The 17,834-nt window shown below is 40.9% G+C and overlaps 1 protein-coding gene across 1 annotated transcript; it reads left to right on the forward strand.

The window, feature by feature from the left end:
* Positions 1 to 3,139: 3,139 nt before the first annotated feature.
* Positions 3,140 to 17,766, forward strand: LOC117500591 (calmodulin-alpha-like). Its single transcript, XM_034159320.1, has 6 exons — positions 3,140 to 3,206; positions 10,956 to 10,986; positions 12,685 to 12,828; positions 12,919 to 13,025; positions 14,404 to 14,539; positions 16,911 to 17,766. Exons 1-6 carry the CDS (start codon positions 3,204 to 3,206, stop codon positions 16,937 to 16,939), a joined length of 450 nt encoding a protein of 149 aa, XP_034015211.1. The 5' UTR covers positions 3,140 to 3,203; the 3' UTR covers positions 16,940 to 17,766.
* Positions 17,767 to 17,834: the final 68 nt, after the last annotated feature.

The raw sequence follows: 17,834 nt of genomic DNA on the forward strand, positions 1-17,834 counted from the left end.
ATTTGAGGACTGTAGAAACCAGAACTGCATCTCGTACTTAGGTGGACCTCCAGCCTTCAGATACTAAATAACCTTTTGGTGGGTTGGTTTCAGCATCCACAGCAGCATTACTGGACATTCATTCATTAATTTTCTATACCTGCTTATTCCAGATAAGGGTCACGGGAGAGCTAGAACCTATCCACATGGTCACTGGGAGAGAGGCAGGGTTCACCCTGGACAGGACGCCAGTCTGTTGCAGGGTCACATATGGACAGACAAACACAATTACTGTCTCACCTACAGTCAACTTTGAGTCACCAGTTCACCTAACCTGTATGTTCTCTCCAGGTGCTCAAACCTGGAGAGAACCCACGTGAACATGAGGAGAACATGCAAACTCCACACAGAAAAGATCATGTGGGAAGAGAACCTGAAACCTTCTCACCATGAGGTAACAGTGTTAACCACAGAGCCACTGCGCTACCTCATCGCTGGGCATGCTAGTCTAATACTACTGTAGTGTTGTAGTTATGGAGATTAATAATGTTCTAAGGGGAAGAGATTCCTGCAGAATTGCAGGGTCTAAAAACGTGCCCAGTTTGTGACATAGTTGGAAAATGGATACTTGGTTCCTGTTGAATGAATGTGTCAAACAAAAGCTAACTTAGAGAACCTTAGATAAGACACATCAGTTGCATAGGGAATGTCAACTACAACTCTATGTCCAGAGAGCATGTATCTCTGTGCATGATGTAGTCTGCTGGTGCCTCAGTGTTGGGGACCCATCAACTGGAAAAGGTCAAGAACACGCCCATACATTACCTATGCTCAGGAGATGAGGCTGGACGGGTTGTCTGCCTGGGTGGTTGCCAATCTGGACTGAGGATCTTGACATATACACCAGTGCTTGGCAAGATGTGTTCTATTTTGTATGTCAGAATAGGCTGGTCTTACAAGAAAATCTTCTGAAGCCAAGTTTAGATTTTCAAGTCTTCAGAAATGCAGTACACAGGAAAAGAAGAAATCTACATTGTTATGGAGAGTGACTGAATCTCATGACTTCAACGGCCTCATATAAATTCATTTCAGCCAAATGTAAGGAGTCTGGCTAAATTACAAGTACATCTTTTTTTCTTTTTTTTTTTACAAAGGATTTTGTTTTCATTTAAAATGTATTTCTTGTTGCTGCTGTGAATATTGGCACCCCTGATCTTTGACCCCATGACTCCATAAGATCTTCCCAGGCATCTCAGAGGTTGAGGACACAGAGACATCAATATTACTGCTGAGATCAGTGAATGTCTCTCCAAGTTCTACACTTTCACCATACAGAGATGTACTTCTGATGGGTCCAACAAGTCACTGAAAACCTGGATCTTAGTCTGAATTCAGGACCATCACAAATGCAGACACTCTGATTCCTCACGCAGCTTCTCAAGTCCTGCAATCAGAGTATCCACTGATTCTACAAAGATCACAGCATCGTCCAAAAAGTCATAGCTGGTGAACCTCCCCAACAAAAGCATCTAAGCTGCTGGTTTGCACAAACCTTTGTGTCAAATAAGTGGTTACTTGGGGAGACTGGGATGACAAGAATCACTTGCATTGTGAGGGAGGGTCACCTTTGACATTTTGTCCATATGATGTTTGTGCATGATGCAGCAGGCAGATACTTGAGTGTTGAGGATGCAAGTAGCTAAAAAGGCCAAGAGCATGCCCACATTTCACCTGGCTGCAGCCTACCAATGGTTAGAGATGTGGGGATGGACCGGTTGTCTACCTGGATGGTTGCCATCCAGGATCCAAGGTGGTTCCATGGTGTGGTAGATGCAGTCCATGCTCCCAGACTGTTGTGGATACATATGTATTATATTTATACCTATGAAAAATATGATTTAAAAAGTAATTCCAGTGCATCCAAGAATTGTCCAAAAGGGACCTGGTACGAAAGAGTCATCACCTTTAGGACCATTGTTTCGCCTGCAAAGATCAGTTTGCTGTCACTAAACACTTCCGTCCTCCTGCAAAGCAGCAATACTTTTCGTGATGTCATGAATGTGGTCACGTGGGTTTGTTGACAGATCAGGTTAGGCAGTGGCGGGACCAGGAAATTATTGTTGGGGGGGGGGGGGGACTCCACAAAATGTTGTCAAAATGAACAATATATAGTAAATTGCTTTATAAATACCAAGGTATATGTTTTAGTCACCCGTGCTCCTCTAAAATGTGGTATCAATGCACACACACACACTCACACACACACACACACACACACGTCACTTAGAATGATTGCATGTTCAGTAAACTTGCACATAGGTATAAATAAAGATAAGTGAAGTTTCAAGAATGGCCATAATAAATATTTAGGAAACCTAAATTTTTGGAGTATGGAGTTAAATTTGTCTCATGCACAGAGGGTGATTTACAAATATCCTCTGATTTGTACACGTGCTTTGTGATCCATAAACACAAATTTCTGATTTGTAACTTGTGTGTGGGTTTTTACAAATAAATGTTTATTTGCAAAACTGAAAATTCTGTTTATGAAGGGTGATTCAGCATTGGTGGATCACCGAACACACATTCATCACTTTGCTCAGTTATGCAATATTGAGACATTCTCAGCGCAAAACTGCAGTTGAGATTCACAAATATGTCAGTCGCTATTCACATTATTGGCAGAATTATTGGGGGGGGGGGGGGGCTGAGGGGGAGATTGGCTCATTATTTGGTGGGCTTAAGCCCCCCAAGCCCCCCCCCCCCAGGTGCCGCCACTGAGGTTAGGGTTGAAAAATACCTTGCTTTTGCGGTACAATCTAGGTTTCGAACGTATTCAGAGACCGCAGAATCGCTTCCTGATCTCTTTCTGTCTTGTGGTATCAATTTAACACGTTTTTGCAAACCACGTCAATGCGCATGCTTGTTACGTCAATGTCTGTAAACGATAAGTATGCTAAATTTGTCACAATATCTAAGTAAAGTACCAAATAAAATGTAATTAGCATGTATTTATGTAACAAATCGATATTTATTACCAATATAAACACGCCATGATTATCAAAGACGCGATTAAACTTTTTTTCTGATAACTGATTATTTACTGATGATTAGAATCCGGTGAAGCGTAGGGATACAGAGCAGCGTTGTGCGGCTGTTTCCTGTCAGCGCGCGCGCGGCGGGCTCCGTTCGTGTCTCTTCTTCCTGGAGCGGCAGCAGAAACTATGGTGAGACTTCTGTTTTAAAAGTTCTGTTCTAGTTTAAGTTCTGTTCAGCTAAATCAACGACACGTTGTATAGTTTGTTTTGGCGAACCGCCGCAGACTTTAAAAAAAAAAAAAAATAGTAATAAGCAAACAGATAGTTAGCGCCAGACAAACTTAAGTTAGTTTAGTTTTTCACCTGTTATTAGCCACATACCGCCAACAAAAACACCAAAACTAGATGGTATGTTTAAATTTAAGTATCATTTGCGTTTTTATGTTCCACACATTATTGGGAAGTGGACCAAATCAAGTTTTTGCACTTCTGAATATGTCCGCCACTTAAGTAGAAGCACTCTAAATGCGTAGATTTTCTCTGAAATGTACAGAAATCTCTGATAAATGTTTGGAAGATTGACAGTACTTCTGATCTGGCCCAACTTTGCAATTTATTTATTTTAAGGAAATAAAACTGAAACAATATAAGTTCCTTTGGCTGCTCCCTTGTTTTTCACTCTGGGTTGCCACAGCAAATACAAGGTGAATCTGGATGTTGATTTGGCACAAGTTTTACACCGGATGCCCTTCCTGACGCAACTCCACACCATTACATGGAGAAATGTGGCAGGGGTGGGGTTTGAACTGGGAACCTTCCGCACTAAAACCACATGTACATAATAATCTCGCTGAAGATAACACAATGAAGTATTATCCTTATTTTAGCACAAATATAATTCTCTTAATAGTAAAGGATTATTAAATGAGCATGAGGTCTGTTCAGGGTAAATATCAGACTGAGTTGTTGGTAGTACGGACAGAGCGTTAGCGAGGTCCGTCCAAAAAACACAGAGGTGTGTTTTTATTTTTTATTTTCACTTTTGGCACTCTGTGTGCTTCTTACCCTGTGTGCTGCTATACAGTGCTACTGTAACCTCAATTACTCTGAGGGAGTCTTCCCAAGGGATCAACAAAGTTCTCTTCAGCATAATCTAATCTGATATTCCCGTAGAGACCGATTTTCATGGTAACTGGTCTGATATGATATCTTTTGACCGTTGGGGTTTTTCTGTGATTATTGCATGGCTTTTGCCTTCTAGTATAAAGCGCCTTGGGGCAACCGTTGTGATTTGGCGCTATATAAATAAAATTGATTTGATTTGATATGGGAAAATATCAGACTGGAAATCAGCCAATCAGAGTGCACGTAGTGTTGCAATCATATTTATTATAAATTAAAATAAGTGTAAGTTTCTTTTTTCTTCTTTTTTTTTTTTTTTTTAATAAAAGTAAGTTTAAGGACCACAATGTACACTGGTTCTTACAGCAACAAATTAAAAAATGTAAATTGCAAAGATTCACAGTCAGCAAAAATGCTACTAAAAACACACTGTTGCTTACAAACAAGCACAAAATGACATGCAACACAATAACTTGATGTTAAAAAAAATCCATAATATACACTCTGTTTGGCTGTTTATTGAAATTAAAGGCGTGTGCTCCCTATGGCTCATACTGGAGGGGCACCTATCTTAAATTGTGCCAAAACACGCAGTCAATCCCAGATCCACTGTGGCATCCCAAGCAAAAATGGGAATAAGTAAAAACAAACAAAAAAAAAGTTAAAACTTTTTTTTAAATAATGGGTGTGGTTTAAGACACTATTACATATGTTGTCAGGCAGATAATTACACCATCTGATAGCAGAGTATGTTAAAGAATTCAAGCCAGGATTTGTACGATGGGAACAATGTATGAATGGGAGCTACTCCTGGTGTTATGACCTGTTATATTGGAGTAGAATTCTGATACCGTGCAGAAAGTTGGACTTTGTGTACCAGCTGTGGTTTACGTAGCTCAACAAATAATACTAAATCAGTGTCACTTCTGACACAGACTCTACCAGACTTCAAAGTATCCTTAATGTCTGACCTATAGATGAATCTAAATAGTGTCACAGGTATGGATTATTTTCATGGAGTCATTTGTCAATTTTTTAAAAAGTTGATATCAAAGTGGCTTGAATGATTAAACCAGTGCTACTACAGCCTGTTTCATACAAGTTGATGCATTATGCATGTTGTTTCAAAACACTGGCCTTGACATGTGAGGAAGTAATTGTGTTCACTGATATGCATAACACACAATAATCCTGGTCACAGTTGGCGAGTCATGGATATGTTTTGGCTCCTCCACTGTTCAATGTTTACATGGATTGAGTGTTGGGTGGGGTTGTGAAAACCAGTGAGTTAGGTGCTTTTGTTGTTGATAAAACGTTTACTGTCTGTGACATCACAGCGGATGCTGTAATCTTTGTGGAATCAATAAATACACTGATTTTGCTTGAGAAGCTGATTGAGGAATTGGAGCGTCAAGGCCGTCTGTAAACCACTGCAACGGCACTTATGTGAATCAGCCGATTCCCCACCAAAGGTTTATTATGTGGTTCAACATGCGCCGAATGTTGACATTTTGTTGGTCACCTGTTACTGAAATGAATAATTTGATCACCTGGACACTCAAGCACCAAAGACCTGCACCAGAAACAATAAAAAGTATGAATAGTGGGAAAGTATGACTACCCATGTGGGCAGAGGCTCTGTTGTCTGGTGGTTTTGCTGTTAACCACAGTTCTGAGGGGTGGGTGTGAGGATTATATGGGATTGGCTGCCCTCTGGATGGCTGGTGTTTTTGATGCCGTAGGTGTGTGCCTGATGGAAGTGGCTGTGGGATGCGCTCCCATTGGCTCTGGTGCTTCAGCTATGCGGTCTCTGCTGCCTTTGTGGGGTTTGGGGCCCATGTCTAGTCAGGGCTGGGGTCTGTATCTGATAATGTTGTGCTCTTAGGACTGTTCTGGTCTTTTTGTTTGGACTGATGGACTGCACATCTCCTATGATGGCTGCAGTGCTGTGGCTGTGGGATTCATGTTTGGGCATGGATGGGGTTCCGCCTACAGCTTAGGGGCAGTGTGCCATTGTTGCAACTTCTCACATTCATTCACTTTATCACATCTTATCTTCTTATACCTATATCACCAAGTCCTCGTATCAATGCTGGCATATTTATTTGTTTTGTTTTTCTGACAGTTATGTGCTAAAAAAAAGTTATCATGATGCCACATGTGGTGTCAGAAGGCATGAGCTCTTGGCTTTCAGCATAGAAGTAGAACGACTGGAATGCCAACTCAAGATCTTGTTCCATTGAATTCTGTTTGTGAGCTTGCGACCCAGAGATCTCAGCCACGAGAGTTGTGGTAATTTGTCTGCCAGCAGTAACACCAGATGTGCTTGTAAAGGACAGTTTCTGCGTGTTTTCTTGCATTTTCTGCCGTGGCTTCAGCAAGTTATCCTCTTGAAGTATGTTCAAAGTGTAGCTTAAATGAAGTTCTTGTTGATTTTAAATCGTATTCAGGACAAAACTTAATATTATTGATAAGAGCATGCAGACTGTCAGCAGCTGTGGTGGAAAATCACTGTCAATAATCATTAATTATTCATAAAATGTGTGTAAAAATACAATAAAAGCACACATCATTCATCATTTAAAAAAAGCATTCGAGTAAAACTCATAAATATAACTGTATAAAACTCATTTATAGCACAGTAAAAGTCATCAAACACCATAACAACATTGTCAATCAATAACTAGAAGCACTCAGAGTGCAAACTTCCGCCAAGGCCATGGGGTCACTGACGCCATAACATCTACACACCGTGGAATCATTGAACCTAAAAAAGTCTAACAATGAGGTTTGTTCAGTATTAAAAAAAACTTCATCTGCTGTGACTGGATAGCATGTATCCTTAGCGCTTGGCATCACAGTTTATTGCAACTTGCACCTTTCCCAGAAGCTACTGTCATCTGAGCACTGATATTGATATTGCATGTGCTTATAGACAAAAACAAATAAGAGACAAAATTCAATTTATTATTCAACTTAACTGCAAATATATGAATTTTTTTTAACATTTATGAAACATTTCTCTAAACAAGGCCATAGGGTCACTGACCCTAAAGAGATTCCCTCCTTGGCACAGTGATCTATTTCTTTTTGTCTCTTAATCTAAAATTGTATATAATAATCATTAGATTATTAATATATAAACAAAAATAAATTTAAGAAATATTACAATTTGAAAACAAATGCACCCGAATGTGATGACAGCTGCAACTGCTTAATGCTAACTTTTAACATTGAAAATGCCATAGACATGCTAACGCGTTAGCATCGGGATCCGGATCGTGATCCGGATCACCACTAAAATTTAATCACTTGTTCCTCTTGTCATTTCCAACCACTCCACAAAAATTCATCAAAATCCGTTCACAACTTTGAGTTATCCTGCTGACAGACAGACAAACAAACAAATGCGACTGAAAACATAACCTCCTTGGCGGAGGTAAAAATCATCCATCCATTTTCGGGTCGCAGGGGCAGCAGCTCAAGCAAAGCCGCCCAGACCTCCCGATCCACACAAACCTCCTCCAGCTCCTCCGGGGGAACCCCAAGGCGTTCCCAAGCCAGCCGAGAGATGTAGTCCCTCCAGCGTGTCCTGGGTCTTCCCCGGGGCCTCCTCCCAGTGGGACGTGCCCGGAACACCTCTCCAGCGAGGCGTCAAAATCAAACACTAAAAATAATCATAGTATTCCTTTGAAGTAATAACACTTGGGAGCATTTAACACATGATGAGGGAGGCTGTTCCACAAAGTTACAACTAAATATAAAACATTTTCTTGAGTCGTTTCTACATATTTGCACCTCAGAAATGTGAGAGTGACCTCTCAAACATAAGGAAACTCTATTTTGGGGAAAAAAATTACAGCCTGAAAAATTTTATATATATATATATATTTGGGGGGGAGCTTTTAGTCAGTCCAACGGCAACATGCAGAGATGTGTGCGATATCAGAAGGTTGCTGGCCAGTGTCCCTTTCTCATTTCCACCAAAAACATTATTGTACTTGAACTGTTTTTGTTCTGTACTGGTTGAACCAAGGTGCCATGTTATCAACACCTCTACTTTTTTTTTTTTTTTTTACCTATTTGCTGTTAGTTTTCATTGGATTAGGTCATTTCAGCGTTATTCTGAAGTGTTGGTGTGTAGGAGGTCACCTGACCGGCGAGCTGATCCTCCCCTGGAGCTGAAACTGGACCAGTGAGATGACAGAGTTCAGATGAACACTGTGAGAGTTTAAATGGGTTTGTCTGACACCTTGGTGTGACCTAGTCTGACCTCACACAGACTGTTGGACTCCTGCAGGAGGTGGACACTTCATCTGTCTGCCTTTACTGCACAGATAGCTGAGCCTTTCAGTAAGATGGTTTGGACGCAGACGAGGACGGACAGCCTGGTACGTTCAGTACTGCAATAGAGGAGGATAGAAAGAAAGAAAGAGAGCGATTTCTACAAATTGCTAGATTTGACACTGGACAGACTTCAACACAAGGACAAACTATTGTCTTCCAGATCCTCTGAAGATGAAGGCATTGTCCATGTAAGGCTCCAGAAGATAAGGAAACTTTGTCCACCTAGAAGGATTTTGAAATCTTTTACTGTTGTCATATCCTGCAGTTGTCTGTCAGCCATTTATGCATTCAGTCTGGTGCTTCAAAATCTTGGGTGACTGCAAGAGTTCTTTGCTTCTACTCGTGACTCTTCAACTTTACATCTGTCTTTTCAGACTGATTATAAAAAAATGTCCATTCATCAATGTGTTTAACAAATCAAGAGGGACTAATCAGTGTTGGACTCCTGTCAGAACATTGGTTTCTCATCACTGTGCTGTTGCCATGCTGCATAAGAAAGTGGCTGTGTATCCAGCAGAAGACGAGCTGGTGAGTCTGTCCACCGTCTATGACCTGCTTGATGAACAGCAGCACTTCTACAAGGAGCTCATTCAGCAGCAGGAGAGAAACTACAGAGTCTTCCTTCAGATGTTGGTAGACTCCACGTGCAGCCGTGTGGATGGCCTCGTCCGAGAGCTGCAGGATCTGAGGAACTGCCTGCACGCCACCAAGGCTGAGCTGCTTGAGGTGAAAAAACAGGGCATCCAAAACTGCAAGCAGGTTGAGAGCCTTGCTGAAGGCTTGGTGATGGTGCGGGGGGCATTGGATGGCCTCACTCTCAAATCTGGATTGCCTGCAGGGGGGCGAGGTATGGATCTGAAGCACCGCTGTGGTAGGGAGGTGAAACCAGAACCAAAAGCTGCAAAGCTGGTGGCAGACCTGACAGATATCTGCTTTGTGGAATTCAAGGTGAAATGGTTTTACCTTTCAGAATAACTGCAGGCCTTACCATTAACCAAAAAGAACCGACTGCTGCAGTCCAGTTCCTGACATGGTTCCTTTCATTTTAGTGGAACTGAGAAAAAAAAATTCTTTTCATTTATTTCATATAAAGTTTCAAATGGAAAATAATGTTTCACTATCTCATGCCTTTTAAGTATTCTGTTACTTTTCCAGTTGTTAAAGCTGACACTTGCCAAATTTTTTTTAAAATGTCTAAAATATTTTGGCACACCACTGGACTTATATATTCATACAATCACATGTGACTTGATCAGCTCACTCCATCATGTGACATCACCTGTGTGTGTGTGTGTGTGTTCATCAGTTGTAAAAGTTAAAGAAAGCAAATACTAAGTGTTTAAATGCAAGTTGATCAAATCGAGATTTGAATTTGTCCCAACACCACAGATGGAGCTAACATTCTTTAGATTTTAAAGTGGTTTGGTAACCATCTCTATTTTTCCACTGCCCAGTTTTCAAATGGCTTGATCTGTCTTTACAAGAAATAACATTGAAATTTTGTTTTAGTTGGAAATACCTCACATGGTGGAAGCTAGAAGCCTTGGAAACATTTCAGTTTAACCGTACACTGCATATTCCACTTTCAACTTTTAATGATACATAGTTTCTTGTATTTATTTTTTTCATTTGAATAACTGGAAATCTTTAATTTCTTAAATATTTTAAATAGCCCCACCCCGACTGGGTTTGAAAGAACACATGTATCATAAAGTGTTTCTAGCGGTCTAAAGCAGGGGTCGCCAACCCTGTTCCTGGAGGGCATCTGCCCTGCATGTTTTCTAACTTACTGTTCCACTCCCAGGCAATTAACTCTATCAGGTGTGCTCAGCCAATCAAGACCTGGAAAACACCACTTTTAAAAAATCAGGTGTGACTTGAGTAGGTAGATGTGGAAAACATGCAGGGCAGGTGCTCTCCAGGAACAGGGTTGGTGACCCCTGGTCTAAAGAGAGAAAATGCTTATGATTGGTTGCCAGAATCAGTTTCATAGCTTGGGGAAAGAATACAAAAAAATGTCTGGAAAAATATGAATTAGACAAATTGATAGATTGATAAATAAAAAATGTTGCAGGCATAGTTGATGTTCCAGTCTGCATATCAGACCCTGTGCAATGTTTGTTTAAAATGTTTTTAACTGACCAGATCACCGTTTTCTACTCTTTAAGGATGGTAGTGAAAAGAACCATCAGGTCTGTTTGGAAAGATGCTTCTTCTGTGTGCGCAGTCACAAGTGTCATTTCATTTCTGGGTGTCTTAATTGGTTCCAGCTCATTACAAATGTGTGTGTGTGTGTGTGTGTGTGTGTGTGTGTGTGGTGGTGGGGTGAGCCCATGCCACGAGTGTAACCAGTACAGGAAGTGGACTTTTTTTCTTTTTTGTTTTACTTTATATTATAATGTACATTACAACTTTTCACTGTTGAGGCCATCAATTAATTGATTGCTTTATTCTGCCTTACTCTCTTAGGCAGATCAACTAACAGAAGAACAAATTGCTGGTAAGGTGACATTATGAAACCACGGTTTGTGCAAAACTTGAGTTTAATATTAGTCCATGTCCACTGGGGTCTTACAGTTTAATTTCTTCAGTATGAAGAAAATAATTTTCTCATTTAGTTAAAAGCTGCAAAATTATGAAAAGCCACTGCTGTAATGTATGTATGTAGTATGTATGTATGTATGGGTGCTTTAAAAGCTTGTTACAGCTGGTAAAATGAACATGCTAAATGCTCTTCAATGTTATCTGCTCATGATGTATTCTGTGGAAATGTGATAATTGTAGGTTCAGCTTGAATGCAAAAGATATTTTGTGGCAGTGCCTTCAAGATTTTTGGCAGATTAGATTCAACCCTTATCTCATGGGTGCACTACAGTTTATTTTGAGCTCAGGAACTCACTTTGCTGGATGGTGGGCCATCTTGGAGAGACGGTGGAGGTACACTTGGTTTGAGGTGAACTGTGGGGAATCTGCTGCCTTGATGACTGATTGGCATCAATAGGATCACTGACTTACTAATGCAGCCTGTTTCACTGGGGTGCTAATCAACACCTTGGAGTCTTTTTAATGAACTTGTCAGTGTGAACACTGAAAAGGCATTCCACAGTATTTTGCATGTCACGGAGGAGACAATTTGAAGAATGTAATAGCGGTATTATTTGCAGTAATAATGGTGTATATTCTGTGAGTAACTATAAAGAACAACGGGCTCTCCAACTATATGTTCAAGGACTTTCAGGACAGTCTATTAAAAATATGTTCATGTTTTAGTGGTATATCACGGAGGGGGCCAATAAAATCACTTATGAGATGCAGTCATGTAGGTTATTTCCTGCAGTTGCTCAAATGATACACACTAGAATTTAGAACCATGATTTCAGATATATATCTTTCATAATTAGTGAAGTCTTCACACTTGTAAAATTGATTTTGTCTGCATTATAATTTACTGTCCCCTCCATGACAATTTAAGCATCATTTATTGATAATATGACCCTCAAGTAAAAAGCTCATAAAAGGATATAAATTTTACTTAAGTCACTGATAGAACGGAAACATTTTTTCACCGTATTTTATCACAGAGGGGACATTTTATATGAAGATGTTATTTTCTTACATTAAACTATAAATAAAATAATATGCTGTGTTGTTGGTACATTAAGGTACAACAGTATCTCTTGATGAATGGCAGACTTCAACAAGACAAAGAATACTCCAGCCATTTAACAGTTGTCCCCTCCGGGACAGTGGATTTTGATTTTTGGCTAATTTATTACAGTTTACAACATCAAAAAATGCCCTTATCAACATTTAATTACCATTTCATGAAAATTGTCATCTATGCAGTTGGAAATAAAGTTTTGTTCTTGACTGAATTCTAATTTTTAAGTTTGTCCCAATTACTGTGGAATGACCCTGGTTTGCTCATGATTGTTTAGCTGAATCGTTTGCTGTTGCATGCTTTGTAAGTCTTGAGTTGTTCCTTTGGTGTGTTAAAATGACTGTAGGAAATAGTAACATGACTGACTCTTGTCTGCTTGAGGTTTCTTCCTATAAAAACAACAGACTAACTAGTTTCTTGTAATTTGACTGACATTTGTTCCATTATAAGACTGATGTCATGTTCTTGCATTTTGTCCCATACTTCTCACTCTAGTTTCTATTTAGTTTTTTTATTTTGTTTCTTCTGTCTTGCCAGAGTTCAAGGAGGCTTTCTCCCTCTTTGATAAGGATGGTGATGGCACAATCACCACCAAAGAGCTGGGTACAGTCATGAGGTCACTAGGTCAAAACCCAACTGAAGCAGAACTTCAGGACATGATCAATGAGGTAGATGCAGATGGTATGTGATGAATACACACGTTTAAAGCTATGGAAACAAACAAAAGCAGAAGCTTGTGAAGAATTTTCAGTTATGGTTTCTGTCTCCTAGGCAGCGGGACCATTGACTTCCCTGAGTTTCTGACTATGATGGCAAGGAAGATGAAGGACACAGACAGTGAAGAGGAGATTAGGGAGGCATTCAGGGTTTTTGATAAGGTAGGATTTTTTTAATGACCAGTGATTCAAGTCTTTGCTAGTGAGGATCAAACCAGTCTCGGTAAAATTGGTGGAAATAAGGGCTACTTCATTTCATGGCATCTTAGTTCTCTTCTTCTTTGGGCATCTTCCTCTGTCACACGAACCGCTTGTATGTCCTCCCTCAGCACATCCATAAACCTCCTCTTTGGCTTCCTTCTTCTCCTCCTGCCTGGTGGCTCCATCCTCAGCATATTTCTCCCTATATACTGTGGATCCCTCCTCTGCACGTGTCCAAACCATCTCAGTCTCACCTCTCTGACTTTGTCTCCAGACTGTTCTACTTGTTCTGTGCCTCTGATATGTTTATTCCTAATCTTGTCCGTCCTCGTCACTCCCAAAGAAAATCACTGCATCTTCAGCTCTGCCTCCTATATTTTTGTTAGAGCCACCATCTCTAATTCATACAACACAGCTAAGATGAACTTTGATCCCACAGCGAGGAAAATCAGTTGTTGCAGCAACAAGAGTCGTACAGTAGTAAAGGACAAAAAAAAAAAAAGCTGTTGTCACTACTGTCTGTAAACTTTCTCCTTCACTCTTGCTGGTATCCTTTTGTCACTCCTGTCACCTTTCTCCACCCTACCTTTACTCTCTATTACTTTGGATAGTTAACCCCAAGTACTCATCTACCTTCACTACCTGTTCTCATTGTAACTGCACTATTCCAGTGGGCTCTCTCTCATTCACACATAAGACCAGGTCTTGCTTTTGTGGTTGCCATTGAGGACCCATTGCAGTTCCCTGGTGTTGTGGAGGTAGCGAAACGTGGCACCATCGCATACTGCAAGACTTGACAGCCATTTACATCGGTTTTGCAGAATCTACTACTGTCTGACCTTCCACATTCCTCCCGTTGATACCATATTTACCCATTACTTCCTCATCAGTTCTGTTTCCTTCACCAACATGCCCATTGAAGTCTGCTCCAGTCATGACTCTTTCTTCTTTGGGTACACTTTCTGCCACTTCATCTAATGCACTCCAGAAATCTTACAACTTACTTGTGAGGCTTATGTACTGATGACATTCATTTTTACTCCTTCAGTTTCCATCTTCACACTCTTCTTCTGTCCACACGCCGTATCTTGGCTCTCTTAACGGCAAAACCTTTTTTGTCAGAAAATGGTCAGTTATTCCACAGTAATGTTTATCAGCAGTTTAACACCAACAAAAATGGGGCATGCACCTGGGCCAATCAGAACTCATCGTGTGGTAGATGCAGTGACACTCCCAGAAATACTTACAGCATCTAATGCAAAATGTACATTTTAATGGCAGCATCTCTGTTACACAGCTCAGAAAAACCACTGCATCATGATATTTGACTGTGTGACAGGACGGTAATGGTTACATCAGCGCGGCAGAACTGCGTCACGTGATGACCAACCTGGGTGAGAAACTGACAGATGAGGAAGTCGAAGAGATGATCCATGAAGCTGACACAGATGGTGATGGACAAGTCAACTATGAAGGTAAGTGAAAGTGCATCAGTACATGCACTCAGTTCTTGAATATCCAAACCGTAGCACCATCTTACTGCCCAGTTTTTGGAGTGTCAAAATGAAAACCAAAGTTCTGTGAGCCGATTGTCTGCTCACAGGAACCGAGTTTGCAAATAAGGTCCTGCAGCTGCTCACTTAAAGAGCAAAGCACAGTCAGAATGGAACGCACTTTCAGATCAAAAGACGGGAAACAAGCTGATGAAATCTGATGCACCAGCAGTGATTTAACACTCTTTAGCATTCAGTTAAATGTCAGTGAGTCTGGATTTATGATGCTCCTGGATCAAGACCATAGAGATGAATAAAAACTAGAGGGCTGAAGTGATCAGTAGCAAGTTGCTTGAGGGACTGACTGACCTTCCACAATATAAACAACACGATGTGCTCGCCATTTTATCCTACAAAATCGGCATACAGTGCATCCAGATGTTATTCACAGTACTTCATTTTTTTCCACATTTTATGTTACAGCCTTATTCCAAAATGGAGTAAATTCATTTTTCCCTCTCATAATTCAACTCACAACACCCCATAATGACAATATGTAAAAAGTGACCTAAGTATTCCCACCCTTTGCTCAATACTTTGTTGATGCACCTTTGGCAGCAATTACAGCCTCAAGTCTTCTTGAATATGATGCCACAATCTTGGTGCACCTATCTTTGGGCAGTTTTGTCCATTCCTCTTTGCAGCACCTCTCAACCTCCATCAGGTTGGATGGGGAGTGTCGGTGCACAGCCATTTTCAGATCTCTCCAGACATGTTCAATTAGATTCAGGTCTGGGCTCCAGTTGGGCCACTCAAGGACATTCACAGAGTTGTCCTGAAGCCACTCCTTTGATATCTTGGCTATGTGTTTAGGGTCATTGTACCTGCTGAAAGATGAACCACTGCTCCAGTCTGAGGTTAAGAGCGCTCTGGAGCAGGTTTTCATCCAGGATGTCTCTGTACATTGCTGCATTCATCTTTCCCTCAATCATGACTAGTCTCCCAGTTCCTGCTGCTGAAAAACATCCCCACAGCATGATGCTGCCATCACCATGCTTCACTGTAGGGATGGTGCCTGGTTTCCACCAAACATGATGCCAAAGAGTTCAGTCTTTGTCTCATCAGACCAGAGAATTTTGTTTCTCATGGCCTGAGAGTCCTTCAGGTGCCTTTTAGCAAACTCCAGGTAGGCTGCCATGTGCTTTTTACCCAGGAGTGGCTTCTGTCTGGCCAATCTACCATACAGGCCTGATTGGTGGATTGCTGTAGAGATGGTTGTGGGAAGGTTCTCCTCTCTCCACAGAGGAATGCTGGAGCTTTGACAGAGTGACCATTGGGTTCTTGGTCACCTCCCTGACTAAGATCCTTCTCCCTAATCACTCACTTTACACGGCGGCCAGCTCTAGGAAGAGTCCTGGTGGATCCAGACTTCTTCCATTTACAGATGATGGAGTCCACTGTGCTCATTGGGACCTTCAAAGCAGCAGAAATGTTTCTGTACCCTTCCCCGGAATTGTGCCTTGAGACAATCATGTCTCTGAGGTCCACAGACAATTCCTTTGACTTCATGCTTGGTTTGTGCTCTGACTGTCAACTGTGGGACCTTATATGTAGACAGGTGTGTGTCTTTCCAAATCATGTCAATCAACTGAATTTACCCCAGGTGGACTCCAATTAAGCTGTAGAAACATCTCAAGGATGATCAGTGGAAGCAGGAGGCACCTGAGCTCAATTTTGAGCTTCATGGCAAAGGCTGTGAATACTTGTGTACACCTGATTTCTATTTTTTTTTCCTTTTAATAAATTTGCAAAATCACAAAAAAAAAAAAAAAAAAACTTTTCACGGTGTCATTATGGGGTATTGGTGTGTAGAACTTTGATGAAAAATAATCTATTTTGGAATTAGGCTGTAACAAAAAATGTGGAAAAGTGCAGCACTATGAATACTTACTGCATGCAGATTAATTCCAAAGTTTACATAAGTGTTATGACTCGTTTTTAAGTGATAATTGTTTTGATATAGTAACTGTAAAAGCAGCAGCCGCTCTCCACTGTGTGAGAAGACAGTGCGTGTGCACGGCCATTCGTCATAAATGCAGCCTGTTTAAAAACAGTTTCTCCTCGATGCTTGGCTTTGTGCAAGTGTTTTTATCAGTAAAATTGTGGGGAAAAAAAACGTGTGTGATCAGACAGCCTGAAAAACAGCAGAGAGGTGCGCGTCCGTGACTGACAACTGTTATTATGAATATATTATCAAAAATATCTTAATTTTACAGTATATTAAAATGTTAGAATTTCATGATTAAAACAGAATATTAATAATAAAGTAATGTGCGTGATTTTTCTTCTTCAGAGTTTGTCAGCATGATGGTCCAAAAATGAGCCATGTTTGGATTCAGCGACGAAGATTCAAATGTTAACGTAAAATTCTCCATTTGTTCTGCTGTCCAGTGTTGATGACTTCAACTGACTGTTTCCCTACAAAGACTGTCCTTTTCTACAAGCCAAAAAACAACAAAAGGGGCTCTAAATGAACTTGCATTGTGCTGTGGGCCGACCAATCAGATCACAGCTCGGTAGCTGCTGCTGCTCTTCTGCTTCTGGGTTGGTCCTGCATGGTGTTTGAGATTCTGTTTTCCTTTTTCACGCTTGTCTTTACGTCGGTGAAGAGTCCAGGTGGCTCGTAAACTTCATGGGGTGGAACCAGCAGAATCTTTGTTGTTTAAAATTTTTTTTTTTTTTTTTTCTTTTCATTTTCTGAAAGTTAAAACTGCTTGGTGGAGTTTTTCCGACATGCTGGGCTGCTCGCTTTCCTGTTTACCATCTTGGGGTAGCGCATACATTTCAGTGAGGATTCGAGGAGGTAACGAGGGTTTTACGAGTACACGTAACAGAACTGATGTTGTGTATTTGGAGGAGGGGCATTGCTGTGGCACTCAGCCATCCAGCAGACACTTAAAGTGCCTCACGTAGACTTCCCCAGCTAAGGACAGAACCCATTTCCAGCTGGTTCAGGTGTGGTTCTCTGCATGTTGCTTGTCATTCGTGTTTCATAGGTGTGGGGCTGGGTGCACTCTAGTGGGCAGAGCTGTGCAGGGTTTCTTTATTGTTTTGGGTGCTGCGAGCTCCAACCGCTCTGTTCAGTTCATCTACATTCCAAGTTGTACACGCCTTTGTTTTGTTTTTCCAATAAAAGATGGGGAAACTCACCATGTCCTTGAGTTTATTTTCATATTTTAGTCGACTTGTGTGTTGAGGAAAACTCTGGAGCTGAGAG

This window comes from Thalassophryne amazonica, chromosome 19 (genome assembly GCF_902500255.1).
Source record: "Thalassophryne amazonica chromosome 19, fThaAma1.1, whole genome shotgun sequence".
NCBI lineage: Eukaryota > Metazoa > Chordata > Actinopteri > Batrachoidiformes > Batrachoididae > Thalassophryne > Thalassophryne amazonica.

What these genes read in the sequence shown, in the direction of transcription:
- LOC117500591 (XM_034159320.1), top strand. An exon ending in AACAGAAGAACAAATTGCTG is followed by an intron (nt 10,987 to 12,684) that starts GTAAGGTGACAT and finishes CTGTCTTGCCAG; the next exon opens with AGTTCAAGGAGGCTTTCTCC. An exon ending in CATTCAGGGTTTTTGATAAG is followed by an intron (nt 13,026 to 14,403) that starts GTAGGATTTTTT and finishes ACTGTGTGACAG; the next exon opens with GACGGTAATGGTTACATCAG.